The 21,406-nt window shown below is 41.0% G+C and overlaps 1 protein-coding gene and 1 long non-coding RNA gene across 2 annotated transcripts; one reads left to right on the top strand and one right to left on the bottom strand.

The window, feature by feature from the left end:
- Positions 1-1,190: 1,190 nt before the first annotated feature.
- LOC121399732 (myb-related transcription factor, partner of profilin-like) lies at positions 1,191-4,216 on the top strand. Its single transcript, XM_041581288.1, has 4 exons — positions 1,191-1,805; positions 2,628-2,744; positions 2,830-2,889; positions 3,780-4,216. The coding sequence occupies exons 1-4, from the start codon at positions 1,322-1,324 to the stop codon at positions 4,214-4,216; spliced, it is 1,098 nt and encodes a 365-aa protein (XP_041437222.1). The 5' UTR covers positions 1,191-1,321.
- Positions 4,217-5,886: 1,670 nt separating this feature from the next.
- LOC121400036 lies at positions 5,887-7,987 on the bottom strand. Its single transcript, XR_005965499.1, has 5 exons — positions 7,160-7,987; positions 6,472-6,535; positions 6,251-6,384; positions 6,053-6,176; positions 5,887-5,955 (listed from the first exon to the last, which is right to left on the bottom strand). It is a non-coding gene; the product is annotated as an uncharacterized LOC121400036 (long non-coding RNA).
- Between the last annotated feature and the right edge of the window lie 13,419 nt (positions 7,988-21,406).

Below are 21,406 nucleotides of genomic sequence, written 5' to 3'. Positions count from 1 at the left end.
TGGAGGAGGTTGCCAAAGAGCTGCTTGAAAAATGAGAAGAAGGAGTGAGGAGGAGGAAGGCGAATGTGGTTCCAGCCCTGAAGAGGTGCCCAGGGTGGCTGCATCCCACACTACGTGGGATGTAAGTCACCAGAGGAGGGGGAGAGAGGGGGACAGGGGCTGGAGTGTTAGAGGGAGGGGTTCCTGGGCTGAGGTGGAGGAGGAGAGCCTGTCAGGGTCCCATAGAGGGGGAGGGGAGAGGTCTGGGAGTGCCAGGACAATGAGCTCCCCCAGCTCACGCCACGTGTCTCCCCCAACATCGGAGACACGTGGTCGGTCCCGCACCCCAGCCAGGGGAAGTAGGGCCTCCCCCAGGGCACGCCACGTGTCTCCCCCAACATCGGGGACACGTGGCAGTTCCTACACCCCAGGCAGGGGAAGTAGGGCTTCCCCCAGGGCACGCTACGTGTCCCCCCCAACATCGGGGACACGTGGTCGGTCCCGCACCCCAGCCAGGGGAAGTAGGGCTTCCCCCAGGGCACGCCACGTGTCTCCCCCAACATCGGGGACACGTGGTCGGTCCCGCACCCCAGCCAGGGGAAGTAGGGTTTCCCCCAGGGCACGCCACGTGTCTCCCCCAACATCGGGGACACGTGGTCGGTCCCGCACCCCAGCCAGGGGAAGTAGGGCCTCCCCCAGGGCACGCCACGTGTCTCCCCCAACATCGGAGACACGTGGTCGGTCCCGCACCCCAGCCAGGAGAAGTAGGGCCTCCCCCAGGGCACGCCACGTGTCTCCCCCAACATCGGGGACACGTGGCAGTTCCTACACCCCAGGCAGGGGAAGTAGGGCCTCCCCCAGGGCACGCCACGTGTCTCCCCCAACATCGGGGACACGTGGCAGTTCCTACACCCCAGGCAGGGGAAGTAGGGCCTCCCCCAGGGCACGCCACGTGTCTCCCCCAACATCGGAGACACGTGGTCGGTCCCGCACCCCAGCCAGGGGAAGTAGGGCTTCCCCCAGGGCACGCCACGTGTCTCCCCCAACATCGGGGACACGTGGTCGGTCCCGCACCCCAGCCAGGGGAAGTAGGGCTTCCCCCAGGGCACGCCACGTGTCTCCCCCAACATCGGGGACACGTGGTCGGTCCCGCACCCCAGCCAGGGGAAGTAGGGCCTCCCCCAGGGCACGCCACGTGTCTCCCCCAACATCGGAGACACGTGGTCGGTCCCGCACCCCAGCCAGGGGAAGTAGGGCCTCCCCCAGGGCACGCCACGTGTCTCCCCCAACATCGGAGACACGTGGCAGGTCCGGCACCTCAGCCAGGGCTGGAACTACAGAGATGACCGCCAGGAGGAGGCAAGAGGAGGAGGAAGAGACACCGGCCTCACAGAGGAGGCCAGAGGAGGAGGAGGAGGAGGAGGACGATGGCGATGAGGGCCCCAGTGGGCGAATGGGGCGAAGATTTTCCAGTGAAGAAAATGCAGCACTGGTTGATGAAGTGATCGTGCAATGGGATGTGTTATTTGGATGTCGATCCCATTGCATCAATGCTGCCAGACGCAAAAAAATCTGGCAGCTAGTAACGGACAAAGTCAACGCTGTAGGCGCTGTACACAGAGATCACACCACTGTGTACAAGCGCTTCAGTGACCTGAAGCGTTGGATGCGGGCGAAGTTTGCTGCCAGGAGAGCAAAGGCCCAGAAGACCGGCGGTGGCCCTTTACCATCTTTGAGGCTGCAGCCTTATGAACGCCGGCTTCTGGCCATTATGGGCAGAGAGGTGTGTGAAGGTTTAGAAGGCTCACATGACACAGACTGGAGAAGTAAGTACATTTTAATACACAACATTCTTACTGCTTTTATCCACATTCTTATCATTTGCCTAAATAACTCATTTCCCCTTTGTCATTTAGCTTCTTTCCTTAAATATTGCTCCTGTTTGTCATTAGAGGATTTTATGTTTCCAGGATTCTTGTTTGTTTTTGTAGTAGTTAATTACGTGCAGCTGTAACATTGCCAAAAAGGCAAACGTTTATTAACCATTTCCCTACTAGAACAGAAATGTTTATAAAGTGGATTAAAAGGGTTGTTGAGCTTGAAGTTAACTTTTGAACTATGTTATGTTATCATTTTCGACAGTCATATCATTCTATTCCAGTCTGTGATTTCTAGGAATATATGGTTGCTATGGTAATTTACATCCTAGCAACCACTTTTTCAAAATCGTCTACTGTAGAGCTTATATAAAAAAAAACAGAATATTGGGTACCAGAGGAAAACATTACTTTAAGGTTAACAAACCCTTTAACTTCAGTGTGTAAAAGTGTGAAGCAACATATGTAGAGCCTACAGCAGCTGTATTGTCACTTATTACATTCTGTGCTTCTCACATCATTGCAAACAGGGCCTTTGTGTAATGTATTTAACTTTTCAACCTTAGCATCTCCCTTGCAGTGCCCTGATAGACTCCACTTGGACTTAAAACATATCGTTTCCTCCCCCATTACATTTCAGTTATTATTTTAAAGGCTAACTTAAATATTTTAGAAACATGTTGTAGGTTTGTCCATCAGCCTAATAAACAAGTACAATTGTAGTAGCTTATGACTGACAAATTTTTTTGGCACTTTTCTTAACAATTGCAGCACCACCGCGGACAGTGCCACAACCCACGGACAGTGACCAGGACCAGGACCTTGATCCTCAGCAGCCCCAGGAAGAGGGTGAGGCTGCAGAGAGCCCTAGAGCCCCACAAGCTCAAGGTACAGACATGTTTGTGTTTGTGGCCAATGTAGTTGCTTCCTCAAATTGTTTGCAACATTACTAATGTCCAATTTCACATTACAGAACATCGAGCTCGCCGGCGTGCCCAGTCGCCAGCCGTGCTACCTGTGGTGCCCCCCAGACGTAAGAACCCTTCCTTTATTTGTCTGTGTCCCAAAGATGCAAAGAACATTTACTGAGTCCCTTATGCAGCCTACTTATGTGCCTCTTCAGTGTTAATGAAAAGCAGTAGGTTGTTAAAGACAGATTTTGGATAGAATATACATTTTGCCCATTTCCTTATGCGACCAAAGTGTCAATTATATCAGATTGTTCTGCTGCTCTGGCTCTGCATCTCTCCCTTCCTCTTCCTGTGCCCCCCCCATTCTGACTGTCAGCCTGAAATCACCATACAGCGCTACTACTATTTCACTCTCTCTCAGCCCCACTTTAAAATCCTACTGATGTCTTTGTGACTGCCCTTGACTATTGGCTCTGCTCAGCCTACATTCTCACCTGTTGACTCGACACTTTTCTTTTTCCTTCTACATGGTCCATCTTGCTCCCCCTCACTCCAAGCCATCCACCGTCTCAAGATTTACTCTGGCTCCTCATGCCTCATAGTAGTTTTCTCACTCCATGCTGTCTCTCGGGTCTCCCTTTCCACTTGCAGGTTCCCTCTCTGTTCTTGCTCCCACCTCCTATACCACCCCTCTGTCAAGTTTCACTCCCCTCTCCCAGGTTCAATCACCACTCTCATTGTGTGTCTCATACTATCTCCTTAACTTGCAGCTGATGACAAACAAGGCAAACAAAAAACACATATATTTTGACTAGATACACATTAATGTTCCATTTCAAATCCAGTATTGGAATGATTTAGCCCCCCCCACACCCAAACATGGAAACACCCAACACCAATTTATCTTCTAAGATTATCTTTGTGAGCTTCCTTTCCCACCTTTGTTTTTTTGTTATGGGTTATGCACATGTCCAATAAATTTAGCGATGTTTATATTTGTTTTTGGTTGTAGGTGATGCTGTTGAAGCAGGTGCTGCAGCTCCTGCTGCTGCTGCACCAATTGGGGGACCACCACAGGAGCAACCACAGCAACTGGCTGCGAGACGTGGGCAGTATGTGGGGCTTATGCAACTTCTCATCCAACAGCAACGCCGCAACAGTCTCTGGATGCGAAGATGGTTTGCTCGCATCCATGCCGGCTTCCATGATGGGATGCAGAGCATGGAGCAAACCTTCCAGAGCATGGAGCAAACCATCCAAAGAAGCATCCAGGACCTGGTGGCGGCTGTTCGGGAAGTGGGTCAACAACCACGGGGTTCTGCTGAGGGTCCAGTCCCTGGTCCTGCTGCTGCTCCCCCTCCACCCCCTGCATCTCCTCAGCAGCGCAGAGGAAGGGGGCGTGGAAGGGGACAAGGTCCTGTCCGAGGGGATAAGCGCAAACGTCCCTAGCTCCAGTCTGTGTCACTTCTCAAACTGACACTGGCCTCTTTGCCCATTTTATCCTGGCAAAGAACTTCGCCCAATTCACGCTTCAGGTGTGACTTTGTCCGTTACCCAGCAATGGGACTGACATCCAAACAACACATCCCATTGTTTTAGACCATGCTGCATTTTCTTCACTGAGGGGTGCCATTTTAAGATCTATTGGCACCCTTTCCAATAACATCTGGAAAAGCACTTACAAACATCAAAGTGCATTTGCTCTAACATATTTGTCTATTTATGGTGTTATCAGCACCAAGGTGTGCCATATCTACCATCCATTGGTACCCTTTCCAATAACATCTGGAAAAGCACTTACAAACATCAAAGTGCATTTGCTCTAACATATTTCTATAGTAATGCTGCAGTGTTTCCCAAAACATTCACTTGGGCCAAAAATGTTACATGTAAGGCTCAAAGAATTGAAATACTACTCTTTTGCTTGTGTATTTTTCACTAATTACTTCAAACATAACATATGTTAACATATGCTACCTCTGGCCTACTTTGAAAACCCAGCACTCCTAATAGGTGCCAACGCCTACTACCTCCTCCTCCTCCTCCACCTGTGCTCATTCAATAGCAAGTCCTAGGTGTATGATATGCCTTATAGGCACAAATGGTTGTTACTTTGCACAAGAAGTTATGTGGCCTACCTCTGGCCTACTTTGGCTACCCAGCACTCCTAATAGGTGCCAACGCCTACTACCTCCTCCTCCTCCTCCACCTGTGCTCATTCAATAGCAAGTCCTAGGTGTATGATATGCCTTATAGGCACAAATGGTTGTTACTTTGCACAAGAAGTTATGTGGCCTACCTCTGGCCTACTTTGGCTACCCAGCACTCCTAATAGGTGCCAATGCCTACTACCTCCTCCTCCTCCTCCTCCTCCTCCACCTGTGCTCATTCAATAGCAAGTCCTAGGTGTATGATATGCCTTATAGGCACAAATGGTTGTTACTTTGCACAAGAAGTTATGTGGCCTACCTCTGGCCTACTTTGGCTACCCAGCACTCCTAATAGGTGCCAATGCCTACTACCTCCTCCTCCTCCTCCACCTGTGCTCATTCAATAGCAAGTCCTAGGTGTATGATATGCCTTATAGGCACAAATGGTTGTTACTTTGCACTATCAAGCATTGTTGGGTGTCCAACACTCTACCTGGCCAGCACTAATCTCATATTGTGGATTTTCAACTGGCCAAATTGTCATATTGACAAGTGTTAGTTGTACATCATATTGATTGTTATATTATTGTTTTTGATACAAGCTTATCAGGGCCAAATTTTTGGATACTGTTTAATGTAAAGTTGGTCATGATGAATCCTGGGGTGCATTAGCAATGTTATGCAACAAATGCTTTGTAAAACCTTTGTAAAGCTTTTGCCCTTTAGTGGTCTATAGGGGCTGCTATATTTTGAAATATATGTTGAGAACAAATTCCTCCTGTGCCTTCCAGCTAAGGTACATATTTTAAGGTTTTCAAATAACTATTGTATGTTCCAAAAACAAAGAAACAAACTTTCTACTGATATATATTGTCTTTTTATTGTTGTTCAACTGTTTTGGATTTTGACCAAGATTGTGTCAGTAAAGCCACTAAAACATTACTGGGTGTGTTTGTTTTTTATTTTTTGACAAGGTGCTAGTCCAAAATAGTAACATGGGTAATGTCATTTCAAGCAAGAAAACAGAAGAAGCCATACCTGTGGATCAAACAAGAAAAATGCATTAACACAAATCCAAACTAATTTAAGTAGCCACACAAAAGCCTGTCATTGCTAAACAAACATTGCCACTTACTGATATTTTATTGAAAGGTCACTCCACCCAGGTTCAAATGAGCCAAACAGCTTTCAGTTCATCACATCTGTCGGTTGTGTTGAGTCCAATTTAGTGGGTCAGGAAAAGTTTGCACATGGAGAGGCTGCAAAGTCACATCAATAATATGGTAAGTTGTTAGCAATATATTTTTAAATTCCCTGAGTAATTCCTAAATACCTGAATAACGGAGTTTGAGGCGTGGCCAATCAGTCAGTGTCCATGTCTGTATCCTCTGTGGGCAAGTACCAAGATAATAAAGTAGAGTACGACACACATGAACCACAACCATAACACAGTAGGAGGCCAGAAAGCTGAAATGACAAGTACAGATAATGCTTTCTCTTGAATATGTGTATACACATGGAAATTTGTTTATCATCTCATCATTTTCTGCTTACAGCATAAGATGTTACAGGAAAGCATTCACTGCTAGGGGCACGTCAGCACATCACCATCAGCAGGCTGTTCATTTGGAAGAAAAGTATAAAAAATTGTTTACTTTCCACATATCCATTCCAAACAATTTCATTTCCCAACAATCATATAAGGCCTAATAATTGAGATTGGTTATAAAGACCTGACATATAACACTCATGACAAGGCAAACATATTAAGGCCAAACAACTGACCTAGGAATTAATGGGTTTCAGACATTATTGAGTTGATCTAGATCATGACATTACTAAACCTCATTACAGGGGAGCGCAGGAGTAGACGCATGCAGTTGTTTTCAATGGGGCTGTACAGATTGAGACGCAACATGCCAAATTTCTCTTGTGTTTGTGGAGTACAGTCCCATTTCAAACAACTGAATGCGTCTACTCCTGTGCTCCGCTGGGGCTAAACACAAAAACAGAACGCAGGGGAGCGCAGCTTCAAATGCTCGTGTGAAAGAGGGCTAAAGGTTAAGCAAATGACCAGATTTACATTGTAAAAACATGGTTTGAAAGGTAACTCACAAGATTGCAAACAATCACAAAAAAAGCACTTAGGAATAGGGCCCAAAAAAATATGTACCACTATTTGGCCCTTGAGAAGTCTTAAGTAGTACAAATTAACTATTTTTGTGTGGTTTGTTCAACTTACAACTAAAAGTGGGCACGGATGAGCCTTTCACGCACTCTTCTTCCCTCTGGTTGGTTTTCCCTCTGTCTGGCAACATACCCCTCAATCTCAGGTTCCAGGTCATCATCAATGTCTGCAGGTAATCCATGCTGCCTTGCCACATTATGCAGCATGGCACAGACAGTGATGATTTGTGAAACCTTCTGGGGGGAATAAAGCAGAGCTCCCCCAGTGACTGAGAGGCATCGGAAGCGAGATTTGAGCACCCCAAAGAGGCGCTCAATGATATTACGTGTCTTCCGATGGGCACGATTGTACCTACGTTGGGCAGGTGTTTGGGCAAACCTCACAGGGGTCATCAACCAAGGCAGAAGTCCATATCCTGCGTCTCCTAAAAATGTAAACCAAAATATATTATAGTAATTGATTCCAGTTGTCTGTTGTGTTGACTATTCCAATGGTGTAGTTATGTCCATTGTGTAGTAGTACAATCTTTACAAACAGATCTACACACAAATTCTTTGCTGTTGGGGTACTTACTTTACCCCTTTTGTTAGCCAAACAACATTGCTGGCACAAAAATTGTGTGTGTGCAGATCCATTAAGAAATCATCCACTTAACACATCTCACCTGTAAACTGAATCAGGTGGCAAGAATTAAAAGCCCTAACAAAGTTAGCTGATTGAACTAAACTACAGGTCCCAAGATGCATAGTGCATCTATTGTAGCCAGACTGAAAATAGGGCAACATTTCTGGAAAATACATACATATCACCTTTAAAATAATATTTGAAGTGTCTTTGTATGAAATTGCAAATATAACTTACCCACAAGCCAGCCGTCCGGCATTTCTCCTCGGGTAAAGAGGCCATGGAGAGCTGACTGACGCAGGATAGTGGCATCATGGACACTTCCAGGAAAGCCAGATCTCACACTCATGATGCGCATGTTGGAATCACACACCACCTGCACATTGATGGAATGGGAGCGCTTACGATTTCGGTAGCGCTCCTGCTGATGGCGAGGTGGTGTGAGCGCAACATGAGTGCAATCAATGGCTCCTAGGCAATTTGGAAATTGGCCAATTAGGAAAAAATCCTGTTTTAATCTTATCCACTCTGCCTGAGTTGAGGGGAAGGAAATGAGCCTTCGCGAGTGCTGCAGTAGTGCCCTGAGCACTTGTGTTAGTATCCTGCTAAAGGTGGGCTGGCTCATGCCAATGAGGCGTGAAGAAACCTGCTGGAAACTGCCAGTGCCCAGGAAATGCAAAACTGCAAGCAGCTTGCACATCCCAGGCACTGCCTGAGACCGTGCCGTCACAGGTTCAATGGCCTCACTGATGAGACCATAAACCTGCACTATGGCGGCACGACTCAGGCGGAACATCCTCACAACCTCACCATCAGACAACTCGTCCAAACAAAGTACAGGTCTCCTGAAGTGACGAGGCTGCCTGATCCTAGCAGGGACAAGCTGTTCCTGCTCCTCATCCTGCTCTTCTGCCTCCAAAATGGCGGCTACCAAAAATTCCATTTTTTGAAACTTTCTTACTCAAATGGCATCTGGTGGGGGGGTTTTTATAAGTAAGCCAGTGTTTCCCAGCATTCCATGCAGCTTGGAAACATTTAACCATTTAGTGAAGCGTAAGGATAGATAGGGCCAATTAATATTTGAATTGATGTTGTAAAAAAATATAAATCAAAAATTATGTTTTAAGCCATTGATACTTGAAAATCTTAGCTTAGATTCTGATAGATGCCAAAACAAACATGTTTCTGGTGTCAGTATTTATTTTAATGTAATTCCCCAAACCTCTAGTGCAGCCACAACTAAAAAACAGTTTCTAACAGTTTATAAAGTGATCCCTAGGTGTCACTATACACCCACAACAGTGGAGAGCACCAGCAAAAAAAATCGAAGTAAATCGAATAGGCGAAGATGGGTTACTTCGATCGTTCGATTCGAACCATATCATCTTCGAATGTCGAAGTCCAAAATCAACTTCGGTAGGTCAAAGATGGGGTACAAATAAAACTTCGGGTGAAGATTTCATAAATAAGGTATCCTTCGAGTCGAGTCGAATAGTCGAATAGGCGAACTAATACATCCTTCGATAATCGTACTTGTCCACTTCGATTATCGAATTTGACTATTCACCTGATCGGAGGATTGCTCGACCGTTCGAATCGAAGGTCGAATTCGAAGTAAAAAAACAGTCGAGGCTTAGTGAATTTGCCCCTAAGTATAACTCCCCACGCTCCACTTTCCAAATGTGCCCCTATGTGTCATTATTGCTCGTTTACCATTTAATACATACATTTCAGCAGATGCGCTTACCATTTTATTAGCTAACTTCTTTCTTACCACAGAGAGTCTTTTTCGGAAATAGGCATATACAAAAGGAGATTTCTCATTTTAATTTTCTTAGCATAAAATATTGACAGATAAATATGCACTGCTAGTTTCCAAACACCAGTACTATAAATACATACAATACAGGTATCATACAAGTATAGAACAAACAACTTTATTTTCAGGATGTTGGAAAATCTTAAATGAATGAGTACAATTAAAGGCACCAAAATACAAAATCATAAAAAAACAGGAAAAGAAAGTTAGCTAGTCCTTTAGGCTTAATTCCTCTTGCCAATCCTTCCACAGTCTCCCAACTGTACACAAAATGTCACAAAGAAAAACGGATCAGCGCCTGTGGCAGTAGAGAACCCACAAACAGAATATGGTGCAGTAGGTTCCAATGTGTTCAAGTAACACCCTGTGCTCAACAAAACACTCTATTGTGCATGTTTCCTCAAGGGAACCTTCCTTTCCCCTGGACAGTACACCAATATTTATTCTGACAACCTTCACTGATTTGAAGTGCCTAATTACAAGAGCATAATTAGATATATTGCATGTAGTATTCACAGGTGTGTCTCTCCTCGCAGTATACCTTTAGACTCCAAAAGCATTGAGTAACCTGCTGCTCACAATGCGCTGCGACACCTCCCTACGACACCTGCGCATCGCATTGTGAACAGCGGGTTACTTAATGCTTCTGGAGTCTAAAGGTATACTGCAAGGAGAGACACCTGTGAATACTACAAACCATATCTCTAAATATGGTCCTGAAAGTAGGCACTTTGGCCAAATCGGTGAAAGTTCCCAGAATAAATATTGGTGTACCATGCAGGGGAAAGGAAGGTTCCCTTAAAGAAACAGGCACAATAGAGTGTTTTGTTGAACACAGGGTGTTACTTAAACAAATTGGAACCTACTGCACCATATTCTGTTTCTGGTTTCTCTACTGTCACAGGGGCTGATCCTAAATTATAAACATGGGACTACGGGTTTCGGAGAATTTGTCAATTTAAGACATTGGCAGTATATTTTAATCTTTTTACAAATTGTTACTCAAATAAATGTATAAGGAATTAAAATGTAATCCACCCAACTCCAGGAAAAGGTGCTTGAATCTGTTGGCCAGTAGGCCTTGCACTATAATATGGGTATAGTTCAGGATTAAATCTGGCTATTCTGGTTCTCCTGGTAGAGCCTTTTGGATGAGCCTTTCATGATTCCCTCCAAGCTTAATGACCTAGATAAGTAAGTTTTCAAATTATTCCAACATTTTTGGTAGACTGAAATCAAAAGTTTTTTTTAAAAATTCACAAGTTGCCCTTTCCTGCTGTAGAGAAATACGTTTGAATCAAGCAAACTATATCAGTAACAAGACATACACAAAATACATTTAAATGTAACATTATAAACAATATCTATTTCAAATTATCTAAGTTGTTATGCTATTATACAAAGTATTATGTCATTTTACCAAGAACATATTCTGTCTGAATTACCTCTAGCTTGGCATAAGCAACAATGTGGTGGAGTTGGGATATTTACAGGTAACCTGGTGGAGGTGTGGCCAAGAAATATTGTTTGCTTTAGGGCCTAGGTGGTTACTTCTCTGATGAGATCAACAGCATGCCCTAAAATGCATAACTCCCCCTTTTAATGAAATTCTCTTTATTTCAAACTTTTTGTATGCTTTTATACCGAGCTTAGATTTATGAACTAAAGAAACCATGCAAAATAGCTAATTATGTAAAGGACACAGAATGGTTTCTATTAAAACACTTTTTGACTCTGCCGTCTCTATTGAACAGAATGATGCATCATTATCCCTCCTAGTTCTAGAAGGGGTGATAAGCTATGTTTATTGAATTCCTCATTCTTTTCTCTGATGCCAGTGCAGACAAAAACAAATTAAGAAAGTTTCTTATTTGAAATAAATCAGGCTGACAAAAGCGACTAAATCATCTGAAAAATTTTATTGAAAAAATCTTCCCCATTTACTGTAGCTCACATCACATTCATTATCTGTATAATGTATTTTAAAGGGATAATACCAAATATTTTATGTGTCTAAATAATGTATCATTTCCATAGCATGAGTCCAGATGTCTCCTTCCCTTCGCTAACAAATTCAAAGTAGCCCAGTTGATTAGACTTTAATAAAATATATATTCACAAAATGCTATCTGTTTTATCATCTCTTTTAATGTCTTAAATGATTAACTGCAACAGCAGCACTGTAGATGTCAAACTTACTGGATACATTTTCTAAGGTTGTGTTCTGGCACAAGGCAGAAAGCAGAACATGTGAAAAATGTAGTTTGACAACCAATTTCATAAAATTATTGAATTACTTTAAAATGCATGGTTGCCCAAAGCACCCCTTCTCCCCAGAAGAAAATACCAATATGAATGTAACCAATATTTTGTGTGTTATGAAAAGAGCACACTGCAAATGTAGTTGATTGAAACAAGCTTAGAGGTAAGATAAGTCCATGTTCCTGTAATATGATGAGGTGTTCTCATTACACCTAGCATCACCCATTAAAATAAGAAATAATATTTTTAAATTGAACCGGCACACAATAAATGTAATAATATAACACCAATTTTTTTAAGGACACAGGATATATTAAAATATTAATACATGTATGGGACCTGTTATCTAGAATGCTCGGGACCTGGGGGTTTCCAGATAATGGATCTTTATGTAATTTGGATCTTCATACCTTAAGTCTACTAGAAAATCATGTAAACATTAAGTAAACCCAATAGGCTGGTTTTGCTTCCAATAAGGATTCATTATATGTTAGTTTGTATCAAGTACAAAGCACTGTTTTATTATTATAGAGAAAAAGGAAATAATTCTTAAAAATTCTCATTATTTGGATAAAATGGAGTCTATGGGAGACAGCCTTTCCGCAATGCAGAGCTTTCTGTATAATGGGTTTCTGGATAACGAATCCCAAACCTGTAGTTATAAAACATGCATTTATCTAAAGCTTTTGTAACAATGAATCATAAAAACTGAATATCAAGTTCTATCAAAAGTCTATAAAACATAGACATAAGATATGTGCTCCTGTTGAACTGATAATTCAGCAGCTAAAACATTATAACCAGAATGTCAGTGGTGAAAGATCAATGGGTAAATCAGTATCTTTTCAACAAAGTGTTTCTTATTCATTTGCTCAACATTAAAAAAAAACTTGCTGGAGGCTGTTTATTTTCCAAAACACTGTTATATTTTTTTTGCAACTCTATGATAGTCTGATTCTGCAAGGTTGAGCTAAATAAACAACTGTTTAGTAGTAAAGGCAAATTAAATTATATTTGAAGTATTTGATGATTATTACATTTAGCACAAGAAGGCAATCATGGTGAACAGTACAGTATACTGCATAACTATGAACCAAGTAAAAATTGTAGTACATTTTGCTAAACATGAAGGCTTATTGGGGATGCAGCATTGAGTGGTACACATTGGCTTTGCTCTCTATCTTTTGTATGTGCAGAAAAAGCTACAGTATGAATCATTCATAGTTTCCCAGCTGAGAAGGGCTTCAAAGGGGGTGATTCTGATTGGATGTCCTGTGTGTATTGCCACGCTGCAGATTCCCTACACCCCAAGCACTAGAGGGTTGAGGAAGTACTTTCATCTGTGCCTCCAAAGTGTTTCAGGTCACAGTTCACCAGGAGATAACGATGTAGATGTACTTTCAGAATTAGCTGCAGAGATACCTGTGTAGTGTGGTGTAGAAAACTGAGCCAGCTATATCCCTTGTGGATGCTAAGAATCAATTACTGTATTCTGAATACAAGGTTGGCTGCAGGGGATAAACAGATGTCAGAAAATGTTTCCCTAATAAGACCCCAGCAATAGAAGAGCCCTGTCACTTTCATTTTACATTAAGATGATAATTTCCTCTTTATAGGGCCAATTTTATTTCACATTCACAAACATTATATGTAACTCTTTAAAAAAGTATCAGCCAAATGAAGTTAGCTTGTCAGCATGCATGGAATATGTAGGAGATAAAAAATGTACTACTGTATAGACACACAATAGCTTATATTTTGGTGAGATCTACAAAGCAAAGGTGTATTAATATTTTTAATACAATGAAAAGGTCTAATTATATTTTTTACCATCATTTCATATATTTTTTATTTTATGCATCAGAGACTTTGAGAGTAGAGGGACTACATTTTACATTTTGTTATTAGTAGTACTTGTAGTAGTAACTTTTTGTCTGAAAAAAACATTTCTAATATTTATTTTATTTTCCTCTGTCTCCTTCTCATTTACTTATTTATTATTTTTATTATTTTTTAATTGTTATCATTTACAACCTTAAACTGGGAAACTTTAAGATATGTGTGCACTTCCATGTTACACTGGAGACATTTGTCAGGTCAGGTTTGGTAATATCCAAGAATAGCTGGTCGCGGCTCAAGCTTCTGCCTATAATAGCTGCCTTTCACGTTGGGAGGATTACATTGCTACTCAGATGCCGTGAGAGAACCAAGGTGAGAGTTCTGGTCAGGCAAGAGAACCATAACGTGTGACAGGAGTAACGGGGTTAAAGCAAATGCAGTCAAGGAAACAGGCCGGGGTCAATAGCCAGTCAGACAGCGGAGTACAGAATCAGAATCCGGAAGAGTAGTCCGTAAACAGCCAATGGTCGGTTTAGGTAGCAGACATGAATGGTCAAGGACAAGCAAGGGTCTAGGAACAGTAAATCGAACCAGAATTGCACCCATGAACTATCTAAAATAGACCTACGCTGTGCCATGAAAGAACAGACAAGGCGCCTCAAAATATTTGAATTTCGCACCAAGCATGGTGACGTCAGATGTGGCGCACCGAATATAAACAGACACGCATGAGTAGTATGTGCATCAACATATGGAAGAGGCATGCAGGAGAGGAGGAGGTGGGCATCCCTGTGGGCAGGGTCTTATTACCCCATCAAGTGGGGGCCCTGGACCCTTAAGCTTATTAGGAAATCTAGCATTAAACTGTTGTATAAGACAATCAGTCCGAATATCTGAGGCAGGCACCCAAGATCTCTCTTCAGGACCATAACCTTTCCATTGTACTATATATTGCAATTTACCTCTGGAAAGGCAAGAATCCACTAACCACTTTACCAAATATACAGGCTGACCTTCAACAGAAATCAGAGGAGGAGGAGGAAAATACTGTTGAACAGCTCTGGCAGCCTTTTTCAAAGAAACATGAAAAGCATTAGTCATTTTGAGTTCAGGAGGAAGTTCTAACTGGACTGTGCCAGGATTAATAATTTCTGAGAAAATGGACCAATTAATTTGGGTCCTAGCTTGGCAGAAGGAATTTTCAAAGAAATATTATTGAACTATAACCAGACCCTATCACCAGCCTAATATTTGGGTGATACTTTACCAGGCTCTCTTTTGGGCAGCTGCTACTGAAGATAATGAGTTCTGAACCTTTTGCCAAATCTTAAAAAGTAGTAATTGAAAAGGCTCTAGGATGATACAGAGACAGGATGGAGGGTCCAAAGAAATATAACAAATCACACATTAACGAAGAGGCCCAGGTGCACCGCCCGAGCCTTCAGCAAAGGGAGCAGATTAAACCAAATATCTGTTGAGCAGGCACTTAAAGAACACAATCTTTCACCAGACATATTTTGTTTTACAAACACTTAGTCATAGGCTCATTCCTTGTTCTGCTGTCAACTGTTTGGTTGACTTTTCTAGGATTTGCCAAAAGGTTCAAAACTCATTATCTTCAGCAGTAGTTGCCCAAAAGACAGCCTTGTGAAGTGTCACCCCTGACTGTATTTGTAACACAAAACACATAAGGCTTGTTATACATGACATAAATAAAGTCTTTACTTGCTTTTATTTGCCTGGTGGAAGATTGCCTTATTTGAGTGCCTGCCCAAAAGATATTTGCTCTAGGATGATAGCCAAAAACAATAAAGAACAGAGATTCCCCAGTGGACAACTGAGTAGCATTATTGAAAGCAGACTCAGCCCATGGAAGATAAGATGCCCATTGTGATTGATTACTGGAGATGTAACACCTGAGATATTGCTCCAATGATTGATTTGTCCTTTCCATCTGGCCATTAGTTTGCAGGTGATACGCAGAGGAAAAAATACAAATCAGTGCCCATAAGTGAACAAAAGGCCTGTCAAAATCTTGAAACAAGTTGAACCCCCCTGTCAGAAACAATGTTCAATGAAGCCACATGAAGCTTTAATATATTAGATAGGAAGAGTTCAGTAAGAGACTTAGCAGAGGGGAGGGTGGGAAGGGAAAAAAATGAAACTGACACACTCTATATCCCAAAGCCAGAACAAATGTCATGGGGGGTCATGCTTCTGTCTAAAACAGCTCTTTCACATCAGGAGGAGCCCTTCGCTACTTGGATGCCAGGTTTTTAAAAAAAAAAAGAACCAAGGTGAGGGTTCTGGGCATGCAAGGGAACTGGAATGTGGTACAAGAGGAACAGGGAATGAGTAAGTGTGGTCATGGAACAGGCTGGGGACAATCAGTGCAATACAGAATCGGAATCCAGAAGGATGGTCAATAATCAGACAAGGTTGGTTCAGGCAGCAGACAGGGGTGGTTAGGACAGGCATGCGTCCAGGAACAGTAGATCTGACAAGAACATTGAGAAAAGAGAAAACAGTCATGGTGCCTTAAATATTTGAATTTCGTGCCAGTTCAATGACATCAGATGTGGCCTGCTAAAAGAAAAGGATGCTAGGAAACCACTAGGAATCCACAGTGAGTGTTGCAGGATCCCACACCACCCTCCAAGACCACCAGGTATTATTACAGAGAATATTACTAAATCAGCCCACTACCACCCAAATAACTGTATTCATTTCCACAATGAAAGTCATGGAAATATGAGTCCATGGCTTCTTGGTAATAGGAAGCGACTGTAGCAGGCACGGAGGTAAGGACTTGGATGGTTTACAATATTGACAAACTGGGCAAGAATCAATATAATTACCAACATTGTCTTAATGAGATAGAAGAGAACATGGTTTACTACCTAGACCCGCCGTTTACACTGCCTTAGGTTACAGATTGCTTAGTTAGCAGAGGCAGAAGGGTCAGGGTCATCATAGATAGTAGCCATAGCCTTGAAGAATAATGGAGTAAGAATGGAGTTAGAACAAAGTGTAGTCGAAGAAACAGTCCAGGGTCAATAATTAGTCAGACAGCATAGTACAGAATCAGGACCCGGAAGAGTAGTCAGAAAACAGGTAATGGATGGTTCAGGCAGCAGATAGGAATGGTGAAGGACAGGTAAGGGTCTAAGAGCAGTAAATAAAACCAGAATCTCACCAGTAACTATCTAGAATAGACCTACGTAGGGCTATGAAAAAACAGAGGAGGCACCTTTAAATATTTGAATTTTGTGCCAAGTAAGATGCCACGTACAGAATATAAACAAACTTGCATGAGCAGCATGCACGTCAACTAAGAAGCAGCGCACATCAAAACACAGAAAAGGTGGGCAGGAATGGAGGTGGCGGGCATCCCCATGGACGACACCCGCCACCTCCCAGGTATTATTACAACTGGTGTACTAACGCTTGCCTTTTTCTGTCACCCAAGGGGGTTTAGTTATATCTATAGTTCTTTTCTGTCTGCAGTCACCCTAGCTCTCTTACCCCCTGGGACATCTTTAACTAGGCAAAATAATCCCTCCTCCTTGGTTGTTGGACTCTCTCCTCAACACACAAGGAGTAAAACATTTTCTGCATAAAAATTTCCAGCAAAACTCTGATTTTTACTTCTACCTCTTTGACAACAAAGAACCTGCTCAAATGAACATAAACTAATTAAGGGTGGGTTCACAACCAAAATTTCTTCTATGTTGTATTTTGCTGTTAGAAAAAATATCAGTTTTATTTCTTCCCACATGCCACAAAAGGCAAGATGGGTACATTTTCTGACTCCTATTCACAGCATCAATTCTTCTCTTTTCTACTGCCTTGGGGTACTTTGTACAAACCCATGGGTAGTATTTTATCAAGGGACTAAAGTTTAGACTAGCAATCGTAAATGTAGTCTAAAGTTTGTATATACAGGTATATATATATATATATATATATATATATATATATATATATATATATATATATATATATGTGTGTGTGTGTGTCTAATTGTGATTAATTTAGTCTAGTTCAGGTATTCTTCTTTTATTTTTTTAAATATACAGGTAACATTACAGTTAAGCAGTCCACAGCAGCAACTCGTATGTCATAACAACAAACCAGTATTGCAAAGACTTAACAGGATCTTCATATTTAAACTAATTTTTGATCCACTCCAGACTTCTTTAAGGCTACTTAGAAGACTCTTCTGCCTCACTTTAATAGGAAAGTCTTTCTTTCACAAGAATGGTATTGTTGCAAACCTGTGTGGGGATCAAGATATTAAATAACTTCTCTGTAGGACTTTGGTTTTTCAGACATTCTGGGTTCTTGTCTACATTTAGTTAGATGTGAAAGATTTGGTTAGACGTCCATTGCCTCATGCAGATTAGATACAACATTGTTTTAGCACTCACTCTGATATAGTTTAAAGACCATCTAGGGCAGAAAATCTGTTTAAAGACCAAATGTCACTTTAATTCTTAGACACCCTATACACAGATGTGTCCTCCTCACATTTACATTTTGGGAATATATCCTCCAGCATTTTTGTTTTATTAATATATTAATGCAGCCAGTGTATCAACTACAGTTTAGTCAAATAATGTCTATATTAATGAAGATGATAGTCAAGCTAATAAATAAATCCCTAAGTGTGAGACTATCTGTTGTTGCTGTAACAAGTAGCATCCAGAGAGGAGTCAGACAAGGCGGTGTTATAATGGGTAAGCCCCTGAGATGTCACTGCTGATATTAAAAAAAATAACAGAATAGACTGCATGATCAAGCATAATATTTGTGTTCTTAAAAAACAACTGTTGAGGTGTGGCCTCGGCCCTTAATTTTTGTGAATTTTGCACAAAAATGTTTGGTACACATGCTGGATAATAAAAATGTTAGAAAGCATCTTGGTGGTTGGTGCAAAATAATGTAATAGGTATGGGTATGGTGGAGTTTCTCAATGGAGTCTACTGACTGGCCAATGCTCTCAATGCATTTGCACCCTAGTCATTTTTTTGAGACTTATTTGTCACATCAAATAAATTGCCAAATGAAAGTCAAACGCTACCATCAGCTATCTTGTTTTTATGAATCAAAATCACCCCTCTGGAGAACCAGTATCATCAATCAAGTGATTCTTTATTTGGTAGCACTACATGTTTCGGATCTATCTGATCCTTCCTCAGGTGCCAGTGTTCACCTGAGGAAGGATCAGATAGATCCGAAACATGTAGTGCTACCAAATAAAGAATCAATTGATTGATGATACTGGTTCTCCAGAGTGGTGATTTTGATTTATGAAGATAAGGAGAAGTGGCGGCTCCTATGCTCTGTTGGAGGAACCTAACACAATAAGGACAAAAAGAGGGCCTTTTAGCTACACCTGATCTAACTTGTTTTTATGAAGCATACCTTGTAAGCCTTGATCTGCAGTCATGCTTCAACAGAGCTTAATGCACTTTTCTTATCCTTTGATGAACTGTGCCTATAAATATAGTTATGCAACAACACAAGATAGAAACCTTTTTTTTGTGCATGATTTTGGTAAACTACAGCTCTTAGATTCCGTTCTGAGGATACTCAGGGCCTGCTCAGTATACGTAGTTCTTACAAAGTTCCAGTATCTGCCCTATTATATTTATTTAACCAAACCAGAAATTTAAGAAATAATACCCAAATATTTCAGCCAGTCATTTTTAAACATATGTGGAAAATATATGTGTGATAAAATATGTTGTTTACTACATAATGCAGAAGTTTAACTTAAAAACAGATGGGTTATTTAAAAATCTGCCAGCTACCAAGTGACAAAGCTGGCAAATGTGAAAGCAGTTTTTTTGGAATTAAAAGTTTTGAAAATGCAATAACCTGAAGATAATGGCACTGGCAGATGGATAGACAGATGACTATTAAAACGAAACATACTTTATATCAATGCGCTAATGCACATAGGAGCTACAGATGCAGCCACTTTGGTTTGTCTGTTTGACACAGAATAACTAAACACAGATATCCCATTTATCTCATTTAACACAGAAAACTGCATCACAACATCCCATCTAATTAAAGCATTCACCATTGTGAACAATGGTGCTTTGGTATGCTAATGAAAAGGTTAAATGCATTAAATGAGTTAAGATGACTTTAGATAGCACAGTTTATTCAATTAACCCTGAGTCATGACGCATTTAACTCACAAATCAAAGTGGCTTCATCTGTATATTCCATTATTTATTTATTTTGCATTAATGCATTAAAAGGTATACTGTATGATTCTACCTTATTAGAAACTGCCAATTGACAGCCAAGTGAATGCTGATAACACGGCCACTCATATTTTTGTCTCAGATTCACAATACCATGTTTATGTCTTTAGGAAATTCATAACAGAAAATGGTTTACTCTTTAGAAAATTCAAGCTACTGTCTAACATTTGTACATAAATTCCTTTGGAATAATAATATTACCAAGTTTGTCTGTGTATTTTTGTATACAAAAGCTTAGATTGGATACACAGACTAGGCATGTCCAACTGTGAACCCATAGGCCTGGTGTGGTCTTGTGTGGCCTGATGTGGCCCTGAGCATTCTTATGGACTCCAGGTTTTTAACAGTATGTAGCATGTAAATATATTGTCTATATAGCATTTCGTTGACAAAAGTACATATACTGCAAGTAAATATATATAATTAAGTGGTGAAATTTGATTTATTGTTTTAAAAACTGATATTTATTAAGCACAAATAAATCTAAAAAGTCAATAAAAATGTTCAGCATCTTAAATCTTGCCAGTTCATTTAGAAATGAATTGTGGTTTTCCTACTCAAAACGTAAGTGATTTTTTTCAATTCAAGTTTTTCTAGTTTTATAAAATATTTTGGAATAAAAAACATATTGACAATGAATAGAATATGAATTTGAAGCTTTCTTTTTTTTTTTAAAAAAAAAAAAGACATAAGCAAACATTTGAGTTCACTAAACATTTGAGTTTCACTAAAAACTCAAATTATTTGAATACGAAAACACTACGGGTCATGTAGAAGTCAATGGTAGAGGCCCCTTTAACCATTTGAAGATTATATTTAGTCTTAATGATTTTTGGTTTTTTTTTTGGTGGTTTGCGCTCGAAAACTCGATCAGTTCGAGGTATTCCAGATTTTGTTTTCACAGATAACTCTATCAATTTGAGTTTTTCCCCCTGACTGCATTCAATCATGTCTTTTACATTTGGATTTTTTATAAATAAGCTAACGTTCGAGTTGTGAGTTTATTTGAGGTAGAAAAATCTTCACAAACCTCACAAACTGACCTTTGATAAATAACCATCCTAGTGTAAGTTAATATTTATTCATATATCACTGTATAATGATATAATTATCAAACATATGATTATAGCATGCTTCATGTTAAGTGTTAAGAGGCAGTCCTGCACACACTAGTGGGCAGATTTACTTACGGTCGAATATCGAGGGTTAATTAACCCTCAATATTCGACTGTCGAAGTAAAATCCTTCGACTTCGAATATCAAGTCGAAGGATTTACCGCAATTGTTCAATCGATTAAAAATCGGAAATTGTTACAAAGCCTATGGGGAGCTTCCCCATAGGCTAACATGGCACCTCGGTAGGTTTTAGGTGGCGAACTAGGGGGTCAAAGTTTATTTTAAAGAATCGTTCAATTCGAAGTCGTAGTCGTAGTCGAAGTAGCCAAAAAAAAAACATTCGAAATTCGAAGTTTTTTT

The sequence above is a fragment of the Xenopus laevis genome, chromosome 2L (assembly GCF_017654675.1).
Source record: "Xenopus laevis strain J_2021 chromosome 2L, Xenopus_laevis_v10.1, whole genome shotgun sequence".
NCBI lineage: Eukaryota > Metazoa > Chordata > Amphibia > Anura > Pipidae > Xenopus > Xenopus laevis.
Note: the sequence above shows the minus strand (reverse complement) of the source record. Positions and strands in the feature narration are given on the sequence as shown.